The 22,386-nt window shown below is 37.4% G+C and overlaps 1 protein-coding gene across 4 annotated transcripts in view; it reads left to right on the forward strand.

The window, feature by feature from the left end:
- The window catches only part of Tut7 (terminal uridylyl transferase 7), a 57,401-nt gene that overhangs the window by 6,141 nt on the left and 28,874 nt on the right, over nt 1–22,386 (forward strand). For 3 of the 4 annotated variants that reach the window (XM_074052614.1, XM_074052611.1, XM_074052612.1), the window contains exons 3-12: nt 928–1,109; nt 1,424–1,540; nt 1,963–2,140; nt 2,999–3,087; nt 4,969–5,020; nt 6,426–6,495; nt 7,072–7,198; nt 8,769–8,888; nt 17,759–17,911; nt 21,187–21,367. In XM_074052614.1, the coding sequence (XP_073908715.1) occupies nt 928–1,109; nt 1,424–1,540; nt 1,963–2,140; nt 2,999–3,087; nt 4,969–5,020; nt 6,426–6,495; nt 7,072–7,198; nt 8,769–8,888; nt 17,759–17,911; nt 21,187–21,367 (1,269 nt within the window). The remainder of the gene's footprint in view (nt 1–927; nt 1,110–1,423; nt 1,541–1,962; nt 2,141–2,998; nt 3,088–4,968; nt 5,021–6,425; nt 6,496–7,071; nt 7,199–8,768; nt 8,889–17,758; nt 17,912–21,186; nt 21,368–22,386) is intronic. The other variant, XM_074052613.1, reaches the window with a different exon arrangement.

Raw genomic sequence — 22,386 nt, forward strand, 5'->3', positions numbered from 1 at the left:
AGTAGAAATAAAGTGACAATCAGTAAATAAAGTGATTACTTCTTACTGTTAATGGGAGAACCCCAATTGTGTGTCATTGAGGCTTAATTTTCGTAGATCGCTTCACTCCAGGTAAGGATGCAGTTGATTTCTGAGTTCTCCAATGGTGCACAGTATTGCTCATTTTGCACTTAATAAAATCAAATTTTCATTAGAATGTCAGGTATATTTATGGGTGTACTAGAATATATCAGATATATGTGTATAATGTATGTTAGAATGCCAATTATACTTGCTTTCAGGGAATAATTTTTTTTTTTTTTTTTTGGTGGGACTGGGGTTTGGGGTTTGAACTCATGGCTTTGCATTTGCAAAGCAGGTGCCCTATCACTTGAGCCATACTTCCACCCATTTTGCTCTGGTTATTTTTGAGATGGGGTCTTGAGGAACTGTTTGCTTTTGGTTTTGTTTTTGTATTACTGGGGTTTGAACTCAGGGCCTACACCTCGAACCACTCCACCAACCCTTTTTTGTGATGGATTTTTTTGAGATAGGGTCTCGCACACTATTTGCCTGGGCTGGCTTTGAACTGAGATCCTCCTAATCTCTGCTCCCTGAGTAGCTAGTATTATAGGTATAAGCCACCTTATACCTATTACTATTGCTTCAGTATGTTCAGCAGCATACCAGAAAGGGATGAAATAAAATTTTGTTATCAAAGTAGAATTCCTTTTACAATATGATTTCTCTGGATTGTTTGTGTCCAGATGACATGCTTACTGAATATTCAAGCATTTTATCCATGGAAAGCCACCTTCTCTTTTGTTGTGTGTTTAGATGTTATTCATTCTATCACATGTTTAATTAGTAAGTATGTATGTTCTGCTTTTTTTTACTGTGGAGTGGTATTATTCAAGGTTGCCAATAACATTTTCCCCTTAACTTAAGAAAACAAGAAGCAACGCTCAAGACCTAGGAAGCCCCGGAGGAGTAGAAATGAGGAAAATGAACAGGACGGAGAGTTGGAAGGGCCTGTGATTGACGAGTCTGTGCTTTCAGCAAAGGAGCTGTTAGGCCTGCAGCAGGCTGAGGAGCGGCTGAAGAGAGATTGCATTGACAGGCTGAAAAGGGTAACCTCTTCACTCATGTTTGCTAGTTAAAAAGTCAATCATGTTAGCAACTGGGGAATAACTGCCTTGAGGAATTATGTGTCCCACTTTCGTTACCAGTGCTCACTACAAGTGAAAAGTGATATTCAATGTGATTTAATAGAATTAAGAGTAATTGCCATATACTTAAGAAAAAAATGGCTGATAGGATAGTAATCACACAAGACCGTAATGAAGTAGTGATTTTAAAAGTGAAGGGAAAATCATTTTCAGGCTAATTTTGTTTGCATGCATATTTGGAGCTATATCTGTCTGTCAATCTTTTCAAACCATAGCGGCCACGGAACTGCCCTACAGCAAAGTACACCTGCAAACTCTGTGATGTTTTGATTGAGTCTGTTGCTCTTGCCCACAAACATATCAAAGAGAAGAGGCATAAGAAGAACATGAAGGTGAGTTTCATGCAACCCAAACAAGTGTTTGCATTTCTTCTTTGTGGCTTTCTTCTCCTTAAAGCTATAATATTAAGAACTTTAATATTTTATTTATTGGATTTATTTTAGCCAAAATACTTTCTACTAATGAGATGTATTTTCTGGGCCATCTTGTGAATTTCCTGAAGTACAGTGTCAGGATACAGGCAGTCATGGGATATGTCCTATGGTAGTAGTAAACCAAGTAACAGTTTGTGATTGCTATTTTTAGTGTTCTTTTCCTGTACTTTCTCCTGTTCCTGCCAATTCTCTGTTTTCCATATTATGTACCTAAAGTATGTTTGTTAGGATGCCAGCTAACACAGCTGAGGCAAAAGGAGGGCTAAGACAGGGCACTGTATCAGTGACATCATGTTTAATCTTAACATTGATCTTAAAAGGAAAAACAGGAGGAAGAGTTGCTTACCACGTTACCCCCGCCAGCACCCTCCCAGATCGATGCAGTGGGCATTGCCATTGACAAAGTGGTGCAGGAATATGGCTTACACAGTGAGAACTTGGAACAGAGGCTGGAAATCAAATGTATCATGGAAGATGTGTTCCAGCACAAGTTACCAGGTATTTTCTAGATTTGTTTTTCTCTTTAGTTATTTAGAGTACCTCATTTTCACCTAGTAAAAATTAATTTGCACAAAAAAAAAGCATACGCTGGCCAGATATGATGGTGTACATCTGTAATCTCAGCACTAAGGAGGCTGAGGCAGCTGGACATCCATGGTCCATGCCTGTAATCCTAAGTACTCAGGTGGCAGAGATCAGGATGATCACAGTTTGAGGCAAGCCCAGGGAAAACAGTTTGTGAGACCCTATCTCAGAAATACGCAACACAAAACAGAGCTTATGGAGTGACTCAAGTTACAGAGTACCTGCCTAGTACATGCGAGGCCCTGAGTTCAAACCCCAGTACCACCAAAAAGAAAAAAAGGGCTGAGGCAGGCAAACCATGGGCAGCCTGAAACATAGCTAGAACCCTGTCTTAAAAACAAAACAAAACAAAACAATTGCTATGTCCCAAAGCTTATATTTTTAATTAGATTGTTTTTATGTGATGGTTTTGATTGTCCTGCCGTAACCTCCTAAATGCTGGGATTATAGGCATGCACCACCAGGCCTGGCTTGACTTTCAGATTTTTAAAAACAACTGCCAGTAGAGTTTTCTACACGAAATGTGAGCATGAATATGTAGAAATTTATAACATGCTTTACATGTGATATGACAAGAGTGACTATTAAGCCTAAACACAGTCATAAAAGTTTAAAAAAACAATTAATATTGACTCCTTTGTGTATGGTAGACTTGAATACAGTTTGCTTTTGTGTGTAGTTTAATCTATGTTTCTGTTTCTGAAATAGCAGTATTTTGTTAAACCTTTTGAGAAATTTTTCTTAATTTATGACTCATGTATTTATTTCTAGATTGTTCTCTAAGATTATATGGGTCTTCCTGTAGCAGATTTGGTTTCAGAGATTCGGATGTAAACATTGACATTCAGTTTCCAGCCATCGTAAGTACAAAACGAAGTGCTGACATTTTAGAATGGTGGAAATTCTTTCAAATGTGACAGTATATGAATATATATTTTAGATAAGTATAAGGATGATAGCTTTTTCCAGAATTTTTCATGTCGATGTCCTCTGCCTGTCTTCAGCTTCACAGCTTCAGAGAATTTTTTTATACTCTACAGATTTTTGTACTTACTACTTTATAGATCTTTCATACTTATAACGTTGATTTTCTAACCATGTGAATCTTACGAGGTATTTAAGTTCCTCTTGCCTTGAAAAGGTGAGTTTCTCTTTAAAATCAACTTTCTGAGTTGGCAAGTGTGGCTCAAGTGGTGGAGCACCTGAACCTGAGTTCAAACTCCAGTACCACAAAAGCAAACAAACAAAACCACACACATAAAACCAACTTCAGTGATAAGAAAGGAATTCAGGTTTTAAACAGCACAGATATGTAAACATTGATGATCTGAAAGCTCAGTTGGCTCCTGAATTTCCTCTCACATAGCAGTTTAATCAAGAATAATTTTACTTATTGGTTTGTTTTTGGTGGTACTTGGGTTTGAATTCAGGGCCTCAGGTTTGTCAGTCAGGTGCTGTGTCACTTGAGCCATGCCCCCAGCTCTTTTTTCCTTGAGTTATTTTTCAAATAACTTGGACCAGGATCCTCCTGCCTTTGCTCCCATCTGGCTACCAGCTGAAATTGCTTTTAAATAACCATATCCAGCCTAGATTTCTGTTTTAATGTGATGCAGAAAGATGTTGATGAGTCAGAATCTTGAAACTGGAAGGAACTTAAGTAGATTGTCGTTTTACCCATGGTGATTCTCACCGGCCAGTTTACAGTTGATGTATGCCCAGTTACTTTGTGGTTTGTTAAAAATGAAGATTCCAAGGTTATGCCGCAGAGGTTCTGTTTCATAGCCTGTATTCCTTGCTGTGCTTGACTGCTATGGCTGCCTGATCAGCTAACCAGTAAATTTTACTTGTTTTGATGGTACTGGGGCTTGAACTCAGAGCTTCATATTTGCTAGGTAAGCTTTCTACCACTTGAGCCACACCTCCAGCCTGATTTTACTGTCCTTTTAACCTTAAATTCTGATCAGTGATTTATCAACCCTAGCAGTTATTTTGATCTGGTGTCATTCATTCATTTAGCAAGTCTTCACTAAATCCCTGTTGTATTGCAGGCACTAATACATTAGATACACAACAGGTTCCTCTTTCATAAAACTCATAGCTACTGAAGGAGATAAGCAGTTACGTATGTTATGAAAAGGAGAGCTGTGCAAGGAAACAGCACACAGAAAACAAGTGCTGGGCAGAGGTGGAGCAGTAATGAGGGTCCCTTTGAAGAGGGGAGATTTAAGCTGATTAGAGTGGCAAGGTAGGCCTGGGCCCAACATGCAGGATCTTGTAGGGCATGGTAAGAGTTTGACTTTGACCTAAGGCAGTATTAAGTCATTGAAAGTTTTAGGGGACCAGTACAAAATTTTAAATGGTTTTGATTCCATTATGGAACAAAGATTGGAGTAAAGCAATACTGAAGTTAGTATCATGAAGCTGTCTATTTGCAATAGTCCTGGCAGAATGTGAGGTCACATTGTTAGCAGTATTGCTAAGAAGTAGTTACCTGTAGAATTAGTTGATCAGAAGTTAATGGTCTGTTAGCTCTCTTTTGTCCAAACTCATCCTCATTTGGTGCTCATCTGTCTTGTCATTGACTGATGTGTACACAAAGCATAATGGTTAGTTTCTTTACTCTGGTAGCACTGTGCATTTCTAATTTGGAAAGCAATTTGGGGAGCTTCAGTCTGTGTTTTATAGCAGTGAAACAAAAACACTTAGGGATTATTTCATGTATTCATTCACTTATTTTCTAGATGTCTCAGCCAGATGTCCTCTTACTTGTTCAAGAATGTTTAAAGAACAGTGGTAAGGCCAAATTCTTTCCACATTTTGCTATTAATTTTTTCTTTCGTCTTGACTATATCTTGAAATCAAACTCTAAAAGTCACATTTTAAAAATTATTCATGTGGGTAATATCCAAAGGAAAAAATAAGCCAAAAGCTCATGAATTATTAACTAGAATTCTCTTAGTAGTTCTATGCAGAATAACCATTTCAAAGTAAAGCTTTTAGCTTGATGATAGTGTCACTATTTAATGTTTATTATTTAATAAACATTAAATAAGTCCTAGACTGTGACTAAGAAATGGAAAATATGTAAAACTTACTCTTTTTTTTTTTTTTGTGGTTTTTGGTGGTCCTGGGATTAGAATTTAGGGCTTTGCACTTGCAAAGCAGGTACTCTACCACTTGACCCATGCCTCCAGTCCATTTTGTTTTGGTTATTTTGGAGATGGGGGTCTCCTGAACTATTTGCCAAACTGCTCTCAAACTGTGATCTTCCCAATTCTAGCCTCCCAAGTAGCGAGGATTACAGGCGTAAGCCACTAGCTCCCTGCTTAAAATTTACTCTTAAGGGTAAAACTAAAGGATAATCTGCTTTATTCAGTGGTTGAAATCAGTATGTTACAAGTAGCAAATAGGTGTAACCCAATCCTGGTTAATGGACTAACTAATAGTTGTTTCTGTGTAGGTTTATCATTTGTCTTGTCAGATATAATATCCAACTTGGGGCTTTATGAGGTTTTTTCTTACATAGGTGTCATGAAATTGTCCCATCCCTTGAATTAGGCATTCCTATCCTTTTTGTTTTGATTGAATAAAACATTTAAGTATTTTGTCTTTTTTCAATCAGTACATACTTTGACACTGGCCATTTTAGTAGCTTTTGCATCAGTTTTGCTTTTAAATCTTTTACCCATATTTCTGATTGTTATCCATGTAACATTTATTTTTATTTTTTTTTTAACAGTACTGGGATTTGAACTCAAGGTCTCACACTTGCTAGGCAGGTGCTCTACCACTTGAGCCACTCCGCCAGCCCTCCACATAACATTCAAATGTTCTGATCCAATGATATAGTTATTTTTAATCAGACATTAGCTTTGCAAAATAAAGATTTTTAATTAATGTGGTTATTTGATTCTTTTCTTGAGACAGGGTCTTATATAGCCCAGGCTGGTTTCAAACTCAGATTCTCTTGTCTTAGCCTCCTGAGTGCTGGGATTTTAGGTGTGAATCATCATACCCAGCTTCTTGATTCTTGAATATAGTATTTTTTTTTCTTTTTAAGTCATTTCAGAGTTTGTTTTAGTAATACTCTTTCAAAAGGCTGAACAGGTAAGCTACCACTGGCACTTGTACTTTATCTAGGTCTGTTTTTAAACAGTGCTTTAATTAACCTATTTAATATTTTGTCTTCTCTCCTCAGACTCCTTTACTGATGTTGATGCAGATTTCCATGCTAGGGTGCCGGTGGTGGTGTGCAGAGAAAAGCAAAGGTCTCAGTTTATTTAAGCTGTTTATTACCTACCAGCTTGTCAAAAGCAAAAGTCTTTGCTAAATCTTAATGTCCAACTTCTAAAATTGTGAGGTCCTAATAGTTGTCTCACATGCTTTTTACTAGCATTGTCCCTGAATTTGATGCAAGAGGGGTAAATCTTAGTTGAAAAAGAATAAAATTACTTAAAAGGAAAAAAATACAGGAAAAAAACATTTAGCCTATTTCATCCATATTAAAAAAAACCTCTAAAATGGTTGCTTGCTCTCACCCCTTTTGCTTGCCATCCTTCTTGGCAGCGTTGGGGCGGTACTAAGTTACTGTGACCTCACCTTGTATGGAAGCATTGCCATTGTCACTATAAATGGGTGGTCTGTTCATTAAGCAGATTCTTTCAACTCAAGGACAAACTCTTAGAAAGATGACACATGCTCCCATTTGAAATAACTGACATTTAAAAATTTTTAAGGTATTTATTTTCATTGTCAGTTTGCTGTTGGTGTAAAAAATACTGATACCTGTATAACACTTTTTTCTTTCTTTTTTTCCCTCCCATCTTCACCCTCATGCCCACCAGTGGTCTTCTTTGTAAAGTGAGTGCAGGAAATGAAAATGCTTGTCTGACAACAAAGCACTTAACTGCCCTTGGAAAATTAGAGCCAAAGCTGGTTCCTTTGGTGATTGCATTTAGATATTGGGCAAAGGTAGGTTTGAGTTCTTTAAACATATGCGTACACTCTGTGTATATGTAGCACTGTGCTTTGACTTTTCCTAGGAAATTTAAGCTTAATGTTTAGATACCTAGTTATGGGCATCAAAGAGTAGGCATCTGAATTTTGGAATCGAAACTTTAACATGCAGAGAGAGAATCGAAGGTTTCTGTTTCACTAAAACATTATTGTTCAAAAGATAAAAATGATTCAAAGTGCTTATTAAAAACAAAATTTGGGTCAAATCCCAGCAGATGTGGCCCAAGAACTTGCATTTTAACTAGTTTCCCAAGGTGATTGTTAGAGTAAAGTTTGAAATAAAGCTTCTCATACCCATTTTCTATAATATATCCAGATATTTCCCCTAAAATGAAAGATACTCTGTCAGGTCTTACTTATATTTCCATAATGTTTTAAATAAATTATCCCAGTTGAAATGCTGTAGTAAACAGCAGAGCATTTAATATATACCCCCAAGATGTAAAGTCATACGAATATAGAATTGAGATTCTGGCCAGGTGTGGTAGTACATGCTTACAATCCAAACACTCAGAAGGCTGAGGCAGGAAGATTGTGAATTTGAGGCCAGCTTGGGAAACATGAGAGACACTGTCTCAAAAAAAAGAAAGAAAGAAAATTCTGTAAGGTGCCTTATAGACAAAAGTAAGAACATTAGGATATAGCAGTAATAAGAGATAGTTCTAGTTTTTTGCCTTCAGGATGAATAAAGGATGCCCCATTCTTAACTGGGCCAATCAGTAATTACAATAGGCCATCTTTCGTGCTGTGTTGTTTTGTTTTGTGGTACTGGTAACTGAACCCAGGGCCAGAGCCTTGTGTGTGCTAGAAAAGCATTCTACCACTTGAGCCACACCCTCAGACCTATGATGTATCATTGTTAGAGAAACCTCCAGGGGCTGGGCATGTACCTCCCTTGTAGTGTTTGCCCAGTATGTGCCAAACCTTCTGGTCCACTTCTCAACACTGAAAAATTAATTAAATTAAATGGAACTGAATGCTTTCTCCTGTAATCAAGCAGCTTGTGCTTTTCTAGTGGTTATTTCCATCAGTGCTGATGAGTTTGCTCACATTACTTCTCCACATCCCCTTGGACCAAAGCATGCATTTTCAAGGTGTTAGTTAAGATGAGAAGACCATTGAACTCATCAAAATCAGTTGGCTTGTATGAACTGAGTCATTATTTTTACTTTATTAATGTGTTTTAATCAATTGAGGATTTGTTGTAGCTGTCAAAAAGTGAAATAGCAAAAAATACTTTAGAGTTCTCCACAAGTGAGTTCAATTAACAGGATCAAATATTTGAAACAGGAACCATCACTCAAAACCCCAGTATGTGGTTGATGCAAAAGTTTAAGTAATAAGGAAGTTGTGTAGTTTTTTATTTTGTCACACTGTGCCGTGCTTGTGTGTGGGTGAGGGAGTCGGGGTGAAAAGTCACTGTAGATCATGTAATACATGGGATCGAAGCTAGAGGCTTAGGCCACATTGTTTAAATGATAAATGGCGCAGAAAGAACGCTTATCTTCCTTTCTCTCCCTTGCAGCTTTGCAGTATAGACCACCCTGAAGAAGGAGGCCTGCCACCCTATGTGTTTGCACTGATGGCCATTTTTTTTCTTCAACAGAGGAAAGAGCCTCTTTTGCCTGTTTATCTAGGATCCTGGGTATGAAAATTTTTGCTTATATATATAGTAGTAATCTGCAGTTCCCATATGCATAATTTCAAAATCTACAAACCTAATTAGAACCAGAATAGACTTATTTATTCTACTGTGTGAGTACTCATACCTTTCATTGCTGAGTTGTTAATACATTTGATTATAAGATGCTGCCCCATACCCTACTAAGGCTAATACTACCTTTCTAGAGTATAAAAACTTAGTTTTTAAAAATTCATATATATATTTATTTTATGTATTATATTGTTGTATTGGGGGTACATTGTGACATTCGCAAGACTGCTTACAATGTGTCTTAGTCAAATTCACCCCCTCCATCATTCTCCTTTACTCCCCCACCCCCATTCTTAAAATAATTTCTACACATCTAATTTTTCCATTTTCACACATCCTCCCACTGTTACCAATCCCCAGGTAGGACCTGCTTTACCTACCTTGTCTTCCATTTTTGAAAAAACAAATTTTTTGTTTGTTTGTTTAAGATAGCTATTTAATATGGAGTTTCTGTATGACATTTCTATGAAAAACTTAGTTTTTGAAACAACTGTGGGACCTGAGGGTTTCAAACAAGAGAATGTGAACTTGTATTAAATTTATTACTTGATTATTTCTTTGGGTAAGTTTTATAATTTGATACTTGAATTTATGTACTATCCCCAGACAGAGTATCGAAAGCATTTGGTTTACTGTAACTTTCTTTATTAATATTAGTTATTTATTTATTTATTTTTGAGACAAGGCCACACTGTGTCTGCCATGCCGCCTAAAATTCCTAGGTTCAAGTAATCTGTCTTTTCAGCCTTTTGAAAAGCTAGGGCTACAGCACTTTGTATTTCTGTTCACTTGCTCTTTTTTTTCCTCTTATAACCTGTACAACAAAAGAAAATAGAATCATTGAGATTACTACTAATACCACAAAATTCAGAACTTAATAGTCATTTCTTGTGTAATAACTTGGTAGTTGTTACCTTTAAGATGAATTAGACTTTAATATTTTAGTAATAGAACCATTCTTAACTCTGGACAAATGAAAGTTGAGTTGATTTGTTCAAACAGTAAAATTTAAAAAGAGGCTATCTGAAAAGTCAAAATGATGTTATTCTCTTCCCAGAAACCTCATTTTTAAGCTGGGCATGGTGACACACATATAATCCTAGCACTCAGGAGGCAGAAGGATCACAATTTCAAGGCTATTCTGGGCTACTTATTGAGGCCCTGGCTCTAAAAAACAAAAAGAAACTTTATTTTTTATCCCTGGATGTTTATCTTGATATGCTCCTATGTATGTAGTTCCTTCACTGGAAGACTCACTTAGTGAAAATCTTAGGCACATTGGATTTTTAAACTACTTTTCTTACTGCATGCAGGCTTCTCGTCATTTGAGAATATGTTCTAAAGCAATAGTTCTGTGGGCGTACATAAAAAATAATTATAAGAAAACTTGTTTCTGGTCTTTAGTAGATTGAGAATTAAGCAGGAACCTTTTGTCTGCCATGCCTCAGGAGTAAAGACTGAAGTCGAATAAGCCATTTATAAACTCTGTCCTGGCATAAGGTATTAAAGTACGCTGTATAGCCTCATTGTCTATAGGTAGCTCTTTGTGCCCATAATGATAAAAAGAAAGATTTCAAGGCCATAAAGGGTATCTCTTCGAGACTACTCCCTTGGTGGAAAAAAAAGAGAGAACAAAGTTAACCAGATCCAAGTAGATATCTGTGAAAGTCTTTGAAGTTTTTCTTTTCACCTTGATCCAAGAGACAGGAGTTTAGGATGAGACCAAAACAAATGAAATCATGTGCCCCAAAGAACCTGGGAATAAGTTGGATATGTGGCCTTGCTCACTGCTGTCTTCCGGGGTCAGAGCTGCATTTTCATGTGTCCTGATCATCTCTGAGCAATCATTCATCATTGATGTGAGGGCACAGAACAAAAGATGATGAGATGCTCCTGATGGTTTGCTTAAGAGAAGCATGAATACCCTTTTTTATGGCCAGGGTAAATTTTCCTTGACAATGAAACTACAAAATTTGAAGCGGCACTGAATTTGACTTTGATTATATCATTCGAATTTTTAAGATTCAATAACAAAAATTGGTATGTGGTGATCAAATACTGGATTGGATTCTGCATATCAAATAATACCTACTGTACTTTTTGAACCTAAACGAGCTGTAGTTCTCGGTGTTATAAGTTACTCAGACATTGGTTTGCTGGATTCTGCCAGAATCCTATTCAAAAAAAAGAAAGCCAGTGAGGAGAAAGATTTTAGCCATTCTGTGCAGCCTACTGAGATATCTTCCATGTCGGAAAGGGGAGTTTCCAGCCTTTTGCTCCTATCAAATTCCCATTTTAATGTCATTAGAATTTGATATGGTTAAAGTTAATCATAATGTGTTGTGAACCTTAAATAAGTTTGACCCTGTCTTCTCAGCATGTTTTACCCCCATGACGGTATTTTACTAGTTTCTTGGTACATGTTGTTTGGTATCTGCCTTATTATGTATTATGTATACTCATCCTTAGCAAGTAGTTATTTGTGCTTTGGAGATGCGAGATAGTAGAAAAAAAAGAATAGTTGTAAGTTTGACAGCACTGAAACTCACTAGGTTTTGCCACTTCTGTTTTTGGGACCTTGAGCAAGTTATTTGATCTGTGTACCTAAGTCATCTGAACCATAAATGAGATAACAAGCATAAAGCTCCTGCAACAAGGTAGGAGAACAAATGTTAGTCCTTTTCTTCTTTAATAGAGTGTCAAGTTCCACTTACGGTATGGAGGTATGAACTCTAACCAAGGGATCCTTCTGCACATAACAGTTATCAATTCTGGACAGAATACAAAAACAACAGTGGATTTTCTGGAGACTGAACCAGTGCAAACAAACTTTGGAGGGGAGTCAAAAAACTCGGAGCAAGTGACTGATACAGGTGACTTTTTCTGTGGCTCTGTCCCTTAAGGCAACTGTGATAGCAATACCAGTCCTCTTTCTGGCCAGAGGACTAGAGCCATCAGAACATAAGAGAGGGTAAAAGCAGGAAGGAGGAATACAGAGAAGTGGACCTTTAATTCTGTATAAAATTTCAGCATGTCTCTGGCTAACTCCTAAACCAGTCCCCTTCAGCATGGAAAGAACATAGAAGTCATCACTCCTGCTCTCATAACAAGAAAGAGCTGAATAAACTAAAGCCAACGGTTTTTCTTAGATCTATCCCAGAGCAGACCACTGTTCCCAGAAGTGGAGAGCAGGCTAACACAGTGAATCACAGTTCACAGAGCAGAATCCCTCTACTGGACCAATATCTACCAGGGTATAAAAATTTACCATGTAATTAATACATTTTTGGAGGCTTAGTTTAATAAGTTTGAGACTTAAAAAACTCATTCCATTGTGGGAGTACCCCCAAACTTTTGAGACTTGACTCCAGGAACCCCAAGAAAGATCCCCTAATGCTTCTTCAAGGGTGAGCCAAAAACTAGCCATTTTGAAATACACCCAGAGCATTGTGTTAACAAAAGCTTGCCCTAGGGGAACTGTTACCAGAGTCTAACCTCCTTGGATTTTACTGGGGCCTAGCCTACCTAAAGGAAGAAAAGTACCCTGACCTCCCTGTCTCATCTAAGGGGGGTAGGGTGGGCAGAGAAAAACTAAGAAGTATTTGTGAGGGTCATCACTTAAAAGAGTACAGGCTCACCAAAAGGCAGACCGAATGTTAGGGCTGTAAAGTATTTCCTCTCCCCATACCTTATTACCATATTATCAGGGCTCCTGTGTAGTGGGATCACAATGGAAAGAACTGCAAATCTCAGACCTTATTTAAGATATCTCTAAGTAAATGCAAAGATGACAGGAGAGTCAGAAACAAGACAATCAGGAAGTTATAGCCTCTTGATGCCCATAGGTACAAGCAAAGAAACATACCCCAACTCCTAGTCAGTCAAACAAAGCCTCAGGCTAAAAGCCTATTTACCTCCCTTTCCAGTAGAGGGAGGAAGAAACAGTGCCTATCAACTGGGGGCTAGTTACTCAAGGTCGTAGCATATGGGTAATCAGAATAGAAGAAGAAAGAAAAGAAGAAATATTTAATTAATAATGACTGGGAATTTTCCAAAATTAATTACAGATTCCTAAGCCATATGTCTATGGGCAGACTGAAAGTAGTTAGGAATGAAAGCTTAAAGAACTGCCCTAAACCTTGTGTGGTGGCACACATCTGTCATCTCAGCACTTCAGGTTCTAAGCAGGAGGATCATGAATTTGAGGCCAAGCTGGGCTACGTAGCAAGGCTCTTTCTCAAGAAACAACTACAAACAAAAAAACCCCCCAAAGCACTGCTAAACAGCTGTCTACTGGAAATGTGACATTCTGCAGTTTGTTTAACCAAATTTATTGCCTGCTAAAATGAAAATGCCAACATTTAAAAAAATCTAAAGGATCTAGAATTTTTACGTGAAACACTATTTATAAAGTCCAGAATACAATCCACAATTATTTGACATACATAGAGCCAAGAAAATGGGGCCTTTTCTCAAAAGAAAACAACAGATGTGAAGTATGTTATTGTGACACATCATCTGAGAATATCATCTTAGAGGAGGAAAGGTTTATTTTGGCTCATGGTTGCAGAGGTTAGAGTTAGCCTGACACTTTGGGTCTGTGGTGGTAACCATGCATCAGGGCAGCGGGGGCAGTTGGCAAAGGAGACTGTTCACTTCATTGTGGTCAGATCCAAAAAGAACAGGGGATTGGGTCCCACTGTCCCCCTCAACAACATGCCCCCAGTGAACGGATTTCCTTCCAGTGGGGCCATATGTCCAAAGGTTCCATTACCTCACAGTAGTACAAGCCAGTGACCCAGCTGTTAGCATGTGAACCTTTGGAGGTTATGTAAGATCCAAACCATAGCACCGGCCCCAGAGATGGAGCCATCAGATACTTTAAAGAGGGTTTTTATAGCTTTGCGCCATGAGATAAAAGAAAAACACTTCCAATAAATGAAGACATAGGAAATACCAGCTACAGAAATAGAAAATGTGCAAAGGAACAAATGGAAACCTTGGAACTAGGTGGATAACCAAACAAATGTTAAAATGTGAGACCCAAACCAATGATAACAGTGATATCTTAAATCTTATTAGATTAAACACCCCTTTTAAGAGGCATAAGTTGTGTAGTGGCACATGCTTTGTAATTGCAGCTACTCAGGAGGCAGAGACAGTAGACCAGCAGGCAGTTAGTACTGTACCCTATCTGAAAAACAAACTAAATGCAAAGAGGAAAGGTGTGGATCAAGTGGTTGGTATGCTTGAGGTCCTGAGTTCACTTCCTAGTACCACAGAAGGGATGTGTGTAGAGGGCATAGCTTGAACCAGATGTGGTGCTGCTCACCTGTGATCCCTACACTGAGGCTGAGGCAGGAGGATCCTAAAGTCGAAGCCAGCTTGGGCAACATAGCAAAGGGGAGGGAGGCCAGCCTGGGCTGAGAGAGAGGCAGACAGACAGACAGAGACAGAGAATTTTGAACTGTTTTAAAAAAATTCAGGATATCAAAATTTGTGAGATGCGGCTAAAATAGAGTCCACAGGTTTATTTTATTACCTTAAATTTAAAAATAAAAAAAGTCAGTGATCTAAGGTTCCACCTTAAGAAGCTAGAAGTCAAAGGGCAAAGGTAGATAAAAGAAAATAATACAGGTAAGAGCAAAGTAAATAAATAGAAAGTAGAGAAAACTAAATTGTTTATTCATCAATGATACCAGATTTTTCTTTGATTAACAAGCTTGATAGACTGATTAGGAGAATACTAAAATAAAGGATGGAAGGTTTATCACTTCAGATCTTAGAGACATAAATGGATAAAAATATAAAAACATTATGAACATTTATGCCAAGGAATTAGCATTTTATAATACTAAATACAAAATGATCTGCAAAAATTAACCTAAATAGCCATATGTCCACTTAAGAAGTTGAATTTGTAATTAAAACCCTTCCTGCAAAGAAAATCTCCAGGCCTAAATGACTTCATTCATGAATTCCGTACAGCATAAGGGATAAATAATGCCAATTCTCAGAAAACAGGAGATGGGGCTGGCTGAGTGGCTCAAGTGGTAGAGTGCCTGCCTGCAAGCGTGAGACCCTGAGTTTAAACTCCCAATACCACAAAGAGAAAAAGAAAAGAAAAGAAATTCAAGGCCAGAGTTTCCTTAATGCCAAAAACAGGCAAAAACATACAACAGGAAAGCTGTATAGCAAAATATTAGTGGATCAGCTCAGCAATATGCAAAAAGTATATGTCCTAAACAAGAGCACTTTTCAGGAATACCAGGTTGACTTAGCATTCAAAAACCAACATAACTGAACCTAGCAGAATGAAGGAGAAAGTTGCATGATTGTAAATAGAGGTGGGGGAAACACAAAATTCAACATTTATATATAGTAATAATAACTAATAACAACATTCTGGAAACAGGTATAGAAGGGAACTTTCCCAACCTGACAGTAGACAATTGTAAAAAACATCTATGACCATCTTAGTGGTGGAATGTTGGGTGTTTTCACTGTGTTATTAGAAACAAAGGAAGTTGTGCACACACTTTCCTCCCCACAAAACACTATTCATATTCAGCATATTTAGGAACTCCTAGCCATTGCAATAAGGAAAAAGAAAGAAAGAAAATGGAGTACAAATTGAAAGGCAAAAATAAACATTTTTCTCTGTGCAGATGATAGGATTTTTATTTTAATTAGAAAACAAGTCCTAGAACTAAGTAAGATCATAGGACACAGACTAATATACAAAATATACAAAAATCAGTTGTACTTTTATAAACTAGCAGCAAACAAATGGAAAATGAAGTTTTAAACAATTCCATTAAGCCAGGCATGGTGGTACATGCCGATTAACATGAAAATTGCTAAGGAATTAAATAACATCCAGGTAAATGTACAGATAGGCTAAGTCTCTGAGGATTAGAACATTTGATACTGTCATGATAAAGGTGCCTAGTCAGTTCTTTGAGGTAGAAAGGAAGTCTGTTCAAGAAATGATGCTTGAAAAACTGGTATTCAAAAGGAAAAAAGTGAACATTAAGCCCTTATCCTATATCATACCCCAAAATTAACTCAAAATGGGTCAAAGATCTAAATGGACAAGTCAAAAGATGAAGTTCCCAGGTGAAAAGTCTTTGCAGCAGTAATTTTTTAGAAGATTAAAGACATAAGCTATATCTCTAAGACAAATGTTAGTAAATTAAACTTTAGCAGACTTAAAATTTTAGGTGTTCAGAAAACATTAAGAAAACAAAAAAAGTTGGTCATCATGGGTCACACTTGTAGTCCCAGCACTCAGGAGGCTGGAGGGACAGGAGGATTGTGAGTTTGAGGCCTGCTTGGGTTACATAGACCTGTCTCAAAACAAAAAAGAATGTGAAAAGCAAACCAGCAACTGAAAAAAAAATTGAGTATGTATAACAAAGAAACAGTCTCCATACCTAGTATTTTCCAAAGTGTTTTATTCCATGAGTCGACAAATCCTTATGGAACATTTACCTGGTCAGCCACTGTTCTGGGTGTGGTGTTAGAGTAATGAACAAGACAGAGTCCTGGCCCATGAAGTGGTATGTTCAGTGGAGTGAGAGATTCCTAATTTCTGTGAGGAAAAATAAAGTAGGGTTAAGAAAGAAGGGGGAACAATTTAGAGAAAATGATAGAGCAGAGCCCAGGTTAGGTGGGGAGAGTGATCCTTGTGACTGCTAGGGGAGAGCATTCTAGGTAGAGGGACTGGTAGGTGTTAACTCTTAACCAGAGGATAGACAGTGGGTCAGAGAAATAGCTAATGATTAGATTAGATCCTGGGAGGGACTAACTTTCTTCTTGAGTAAGAAGGAAACAACTGTGAGTAGAACCACATGATATCTCATGCTTCAGAATATTGTTTTGTCTGCTAAGCCAATAACGTTGTCTGTTGGTATAGAAATACATTTGGGGAATGAGATAGCATATCCATTCCCTTCCCCACCCCACAGTTTTATTATGTTCGTTAGCCTGTATGTAAGGCTGTGATAAGTTCCATCATACAGTAAAGAGAGCTGTTTAGCTCTCTTCAGTGTTTCTCAGAGGTTTTGAGCCCAAACTGTTTTCTCTTGTGTTAACATTCATTAATAGCATGTGTATTATTATACTTTGGAAAAATGTACTTGGGAACTTTGGGGCTTAACCAGTATTAATACTGAAAATTATTTTCAATTTAGATGGGTCTAATTTTTAGAATTTCTTCTCTTTTCTTCTCAATATCTATACTAACAATCTTTAGATGTCTTAGAGTAGTCATCTATGCAGTATAGTACAAACAGACAATTGACAACACAACTATCTCATGAAGCCATGAAGGAAGTTCTAGTGTTTCCCGTTTACAGGAAGTTATGGCCGAGAGCAAGGTCTCAGTTTTACAAGGCCATATAGCTAGTACATGAGAGAGCTGAGATTTGTGTCCAGTTAATGTTACTCCAGAACCCATGGCTCTGCCAGTAGGTCATGTCGTCATCTCTTACATTTATTTATTTACTCATTTTCTGTGTTGAACCATAGGCTCATGCATGTTAGGGAAGCGCTCTATGACTGAAATATTCCCCCAGCCCAGAATATTTGCTAAAAAACTATTTCACAAAGTCATTATTTCTTTTACAAATCAGTATATTGTTTTCTTCTCTAAAAATATTTTAAAATTCACACATCTCCAAGATGTCCATAAATGGTATCATTAATATTTTCAATGAATTCTGAGTATCACCTTTTCATTCTTTCCAAGATTTGAATGTATTTGTACCTTATTATAATATATGTCTAATTTTTCCTAGATTGAAGGATTCTCATTAAACAAACTAGGCAATTTTAACCTTAAAGACATTGAGAAAGACTTTGTGGTCTGGGAATACATGGATAATGCTGCTGGGGACATAAACACAGCCAAAGAAGAGGCGCCGAAAGAAATGCCAGTTAGGAGGGGACAGGTCTGTTTTCTCTCATTTCTATTTGTACCATTGATTTTTATTTTAGTTGTCAGTTGTGGAATTTATTAATTGATCAGTCTTCCTGTCTTCTGTCCCTAACTGTCATATCAATTTTTATTAGCATATATTAATTATACAAAAAACTGGGTTTCATTATGACATTTCCATATTACATCTAATGTGCTTTGATCATATTTCCATCTCTTGCCCTTTCTTATTCCCCTCTCTGCTCCCCCTTTTTCCTTCCCACATCCCTGACAGTCCCTCTTTTACTTTGATGTCCTCTCCCCTACACCCAAATCCACATATGAGGGAAAACATGAGCTCCTTGTCTTTGTGAGGCTGACTTACTTCATTTAACATGATGAGCTTTTCCTGCAAACAAAATAATTTCATTCTTCTTTATGGCTGATTTAAAACTCTACTGTGTATATATGCCACATTTTCTTTACTCATTTTCCCTTTTATGGGTACCTAGGCTGATTTCTCCTAGCTTGGCTATTGTGAATAGTGCAGCAGTAAACTTGGGTGTACAGGTGTCTCCATAGTAAGCTGACTTTGATTCTTTGGGTATATACCTAGAAGTGGTATAGCTGGGTCACATAGTAATTCTATTTTAAACTTTTTGAAGAACCTCCAATACTGACTTACTATTTCATGACTACTTCATTTTTTGAGTCTGGTTCATACTTTGATTAGATAGTGAGAAAAGGTAAAAAATTTGATCATTAAATCTATTTATTTATATGGTTTCTTTTGTGTGCAGAGGCTTTTTGAAAGATACTGAGAATTGAAAGGTAAATAAATCCCTACATATCCTCAACAGTACAGGCCTTAAATGGTATGAGGTTAAAGTGTATGGAACATTAACTTCAAACTATTAGAATAACATTGAATAAATATATGATTTAATGTATTGGTCCTGTACTGTTGAGGGTGTGCAGGGGAATTTATACATAAAAAATTGTCCTTAGAATTTGGAACAAAATATGTTACTGGTAAGAAGAATAGGTTTCTGCTCCAAATTGGCAAATGGTCCCAAACCCCGTAACTTTCCCTTAACCTTTTGGAATGAAATGTCAGTAATAACCCTCAAAATCCTTCTGACGAGTGTTCTAACCCAGCTTTCCCTTAACAAGTCCGTGTCTTACTCGTGCCTAAGCTGAGGAGATAGCAGTGAACCATATATGTTCCAGTTGTGTTTTCTAGGGTCCTCGAGTAGCCTTCCCATCTCCAGAACAGCACCATGTTTGCTTCTATTGGGGATGCTATCTGGTTAGGAGCCAGACCATGTGAATGTGTACCCCAGCTCCCACTTCCTAGCTGTGTGTCCTTGGCAAGTGACTTCATCTTTATGTGCCCCTGTTCCCTCCCTACAAATGGGGATAATATTGGTACCCTCTCATAGGGTCACTGGTTTATAGAATGCTTAACTCAGTGCCAAGCATGTGGTAAGCACTCAGTAAATGTTAGCTATTGTTCTTACTTTATTTGAAAAGAATGTTTTTTTACTTTTAAAAGATAGTGTAAGTGCCAGTAGTCTATGTATTTCAAAGGTCTTTAAGTTCCATGTTACAGCATTTTCAAGTCATTCCAGTGAGATGCTTAAAAATCCTTTGTAAAGCTGAAAAGGATATGGATAAAGAGGTGAAATTTCAGGCTTTCAACTTCTGGGGGTTTTCTTTATGTCCTCGAAACAGTGATTGGGCCCTAGACAACTTTAATTTTCAATCTGTTCTGCTTTGTAAACCCACCAGATGACTTTATCTTAACTGAACAGAACCTCTGTGGTTAAGATTTGCTGATTAATGAAATAACATACCACTTACTTGAAGTGTGATATAAGAAAGTGACAAATTCTTATACCATAGAGGAAAATTAAATTTTCAATGTGAATTTTAGGAATGATAAGAAGAAAGGGTTCATTCAGTACTTTATTTTTACACTTTTATGCTATTTGGAGAGAGGAATCATGCTGCCACTTGTGAAATTAAGTGTGTTGTAGACATTGTGGAAGTTGCATGTGGCGTGGTGGAAAAGCACTGTACTGGGATCAGGAAACTTCCTTCTGCCCCTGACATGCAGTGGGACCTCCTGACAAGTCACAGAACTCTTGGGGCATCAGTTCCTTCTGTTGTAACATGGGAGTTGAACTAGATTACCTCTTAAGAGCATCTTATAGTTGTGACGTTGTGTTTCAATGATATATGGATTTCTTGTACTTAAAAAGACTATACCTATGTGAAAACATAAAGAGAGCAACCAAGTCTGCCAGATGCTTTCCCTTGTTTCTGATTTAATCCTCATAACTATCCTGTGTTATAGGTGGTATCATCCCTACTCTGCAGATAATGATAGCGACCATTTTTTGAACACTGTGTGCCAGGCACTGTGCTAAGCACTTTACAGACACTATCTCACTCAGTCCTCCCAACAACCCTATGAGGTGGGTACTGTTATCCCCGTTTGTCAGATGAGGAAACCAAGTCTTAGACAGGTTATAGATCTTGACCAGGATCATACACAGCTAGTACTTGGCAGAGTTTGGGTTTCAAACTAAGCTTGTCCCAATTTCTCAGCCAGTTCCCTTACCTATTGTGCTGTACTGCCAACCTGAGAATGAAGAAGCTACATTGCAGAGCGATTAAGAGCTATGAAGTGGCAAAATCCCTATTTGGACCCCCCCCCCCCCAAGTCCTATGTGCTTTCTGATATAAGTATGTTATTTGAACTTGTCAAAAGTCTGTGAGTGTATAGTTAGTATCAATTTCTGATAGCAAGAGTTATTTGATTTTAAAACTAATTGCCACTGGCAGATTTAGTGTGTTTAGAGCATGTCAGGGCAATGGGAGGAATATTTTTCCTTTTTCTCTATGCATTTAGCCTTGTCCATTTCTGGATCTGTACCTGTAACATTGCCCTCTAGCGACAGGAAGAGGTCTGCGCTGAGCATATTAGCAACCCATGCAAGCGCTTCTCCGCCTGTTATTAAGACTGCAAATTAGATGTGCCGTCTGGTTAGGTGAAATTGCTGTCTGTTCTGTGATAATGACTGGATTTAATGATCTCTAAGACCAGGGGTGCAGTGAAGTGATGCTATTTCATCACAAGCAAAATAGAGCCTAGAATTTGATTTCTGTAGATGGATTGTCAAACTCCTAACTTTGCTAACAGAGGCTTTTTGGATTTTTCAATTTGATGTTTGAATGATTTTTAATTTTTTAGATTGAGCTGACATCTAAAATAACCTATATGTTTCTCTTTACTATTTATAGGTGCCTTTAATATTTGATATAAAACACCAGCCTTCAGTACCAGTTGGGCAGCTCTGGGTGGAATTGCTGCGATTTTATGCTTTAGAATTTAATTTGGCTGATTTAGTGATAAGTATCCGTGTCAAAGAATCAATATCTCGGGAATCAAAGGATTGGCCCAAAAAACGCATTGCCATTGAAGGTATCTCAAGATGTTCAATTCCCCCTAATCCTCCTCCTCCCACCTTTTTTTTTTTTTTTTTTTTAAGTTGCCAGTCTAACAACATGGTTTTTGTTTTAGGCTCTTTTCAGTTCCTACTTATAGGAACTGAAAAGGTACTTATAAGGTAGGCCTGATCTCAAAGATGAAATAAATATTAAAATCTTGCATGTGTTACATTGGGTCATTCCAAGGAAAGAAAGGGTTTGTTCCAGGTGGTTTTTTGTTTGTTTGCTTGCTTGCTTTGTTCTTGTTTATTTGTTTTTGGTGGTACTAGGATTTGAACTTAAGGCCTTGAGCTTTCTAGGTGGGTGCTTTACTACTTGAGCCATACCTCCAACCTGCATCCTAGGTTTTTAAAGTATCACAGTAAAATATTTGAATTATTAATTGGAACAATAAGCAGCTAAGTCCTTCTTTGTAAATTGCTTAACAACTTAAATTTTTTTTAAAAGCTGCTTTTCTCCGGTGATTTGTGAGTTCCCCTTTCCTCTTTATTGTCTTCACTTCTCTATTCTCAAATTCAGTCCTTTTGTGGATTGTTTTTGTTGGTGTTTAGTTTTGTAAAGATGATGAAAATACTTTTTTTTGTGAAAAATGACATTCTAAATTGTATGTCCCTCCAGTAGAGGGCACAGATAGTTACTTTTTAAATTTCAAGAAGTAACTTATTCATAAAAACTCCTTTTAGTGAGGCTCACTGAACTTAAATAATTATTTCAAGGACACAGTGATGTGCCTGTAAATGCCACTATGTGGGCCAGTTCTTCTCAGTTTTGTGAAGTCAGAAGGTTAAAACCCTTTAGAGATCTTAATTCTCCTTCATTCAGTCATTTAAAGAACCTCCAAAATGGAATTCTCTTCTTTTTGCTTGATTTTTTCCAAGCTTTATGTTGCATAAGAGGGTTTCTTGCTGTTTGCATCAGTTCTGTATGCAGTGATAGGGATCTCACATTTTTAAACCCTCCCCTGCAGTTTCTCTGGCTCAGCTCTTCTGGCCA

Source organism: Castor canadensis, chromosome 13, assembly GCF_047511655.1.
Source record: "Castor canadensis chromosome 13, mCasCan1.hap1v2, whole genome shotgun sequence".
Taxonomy (NCBI): domain Eukaryota; kingdom Metazoa; phylum Chordata; class Mammalia; order Rodentia; family Castoridae; genus Castor; species Castor canadensis.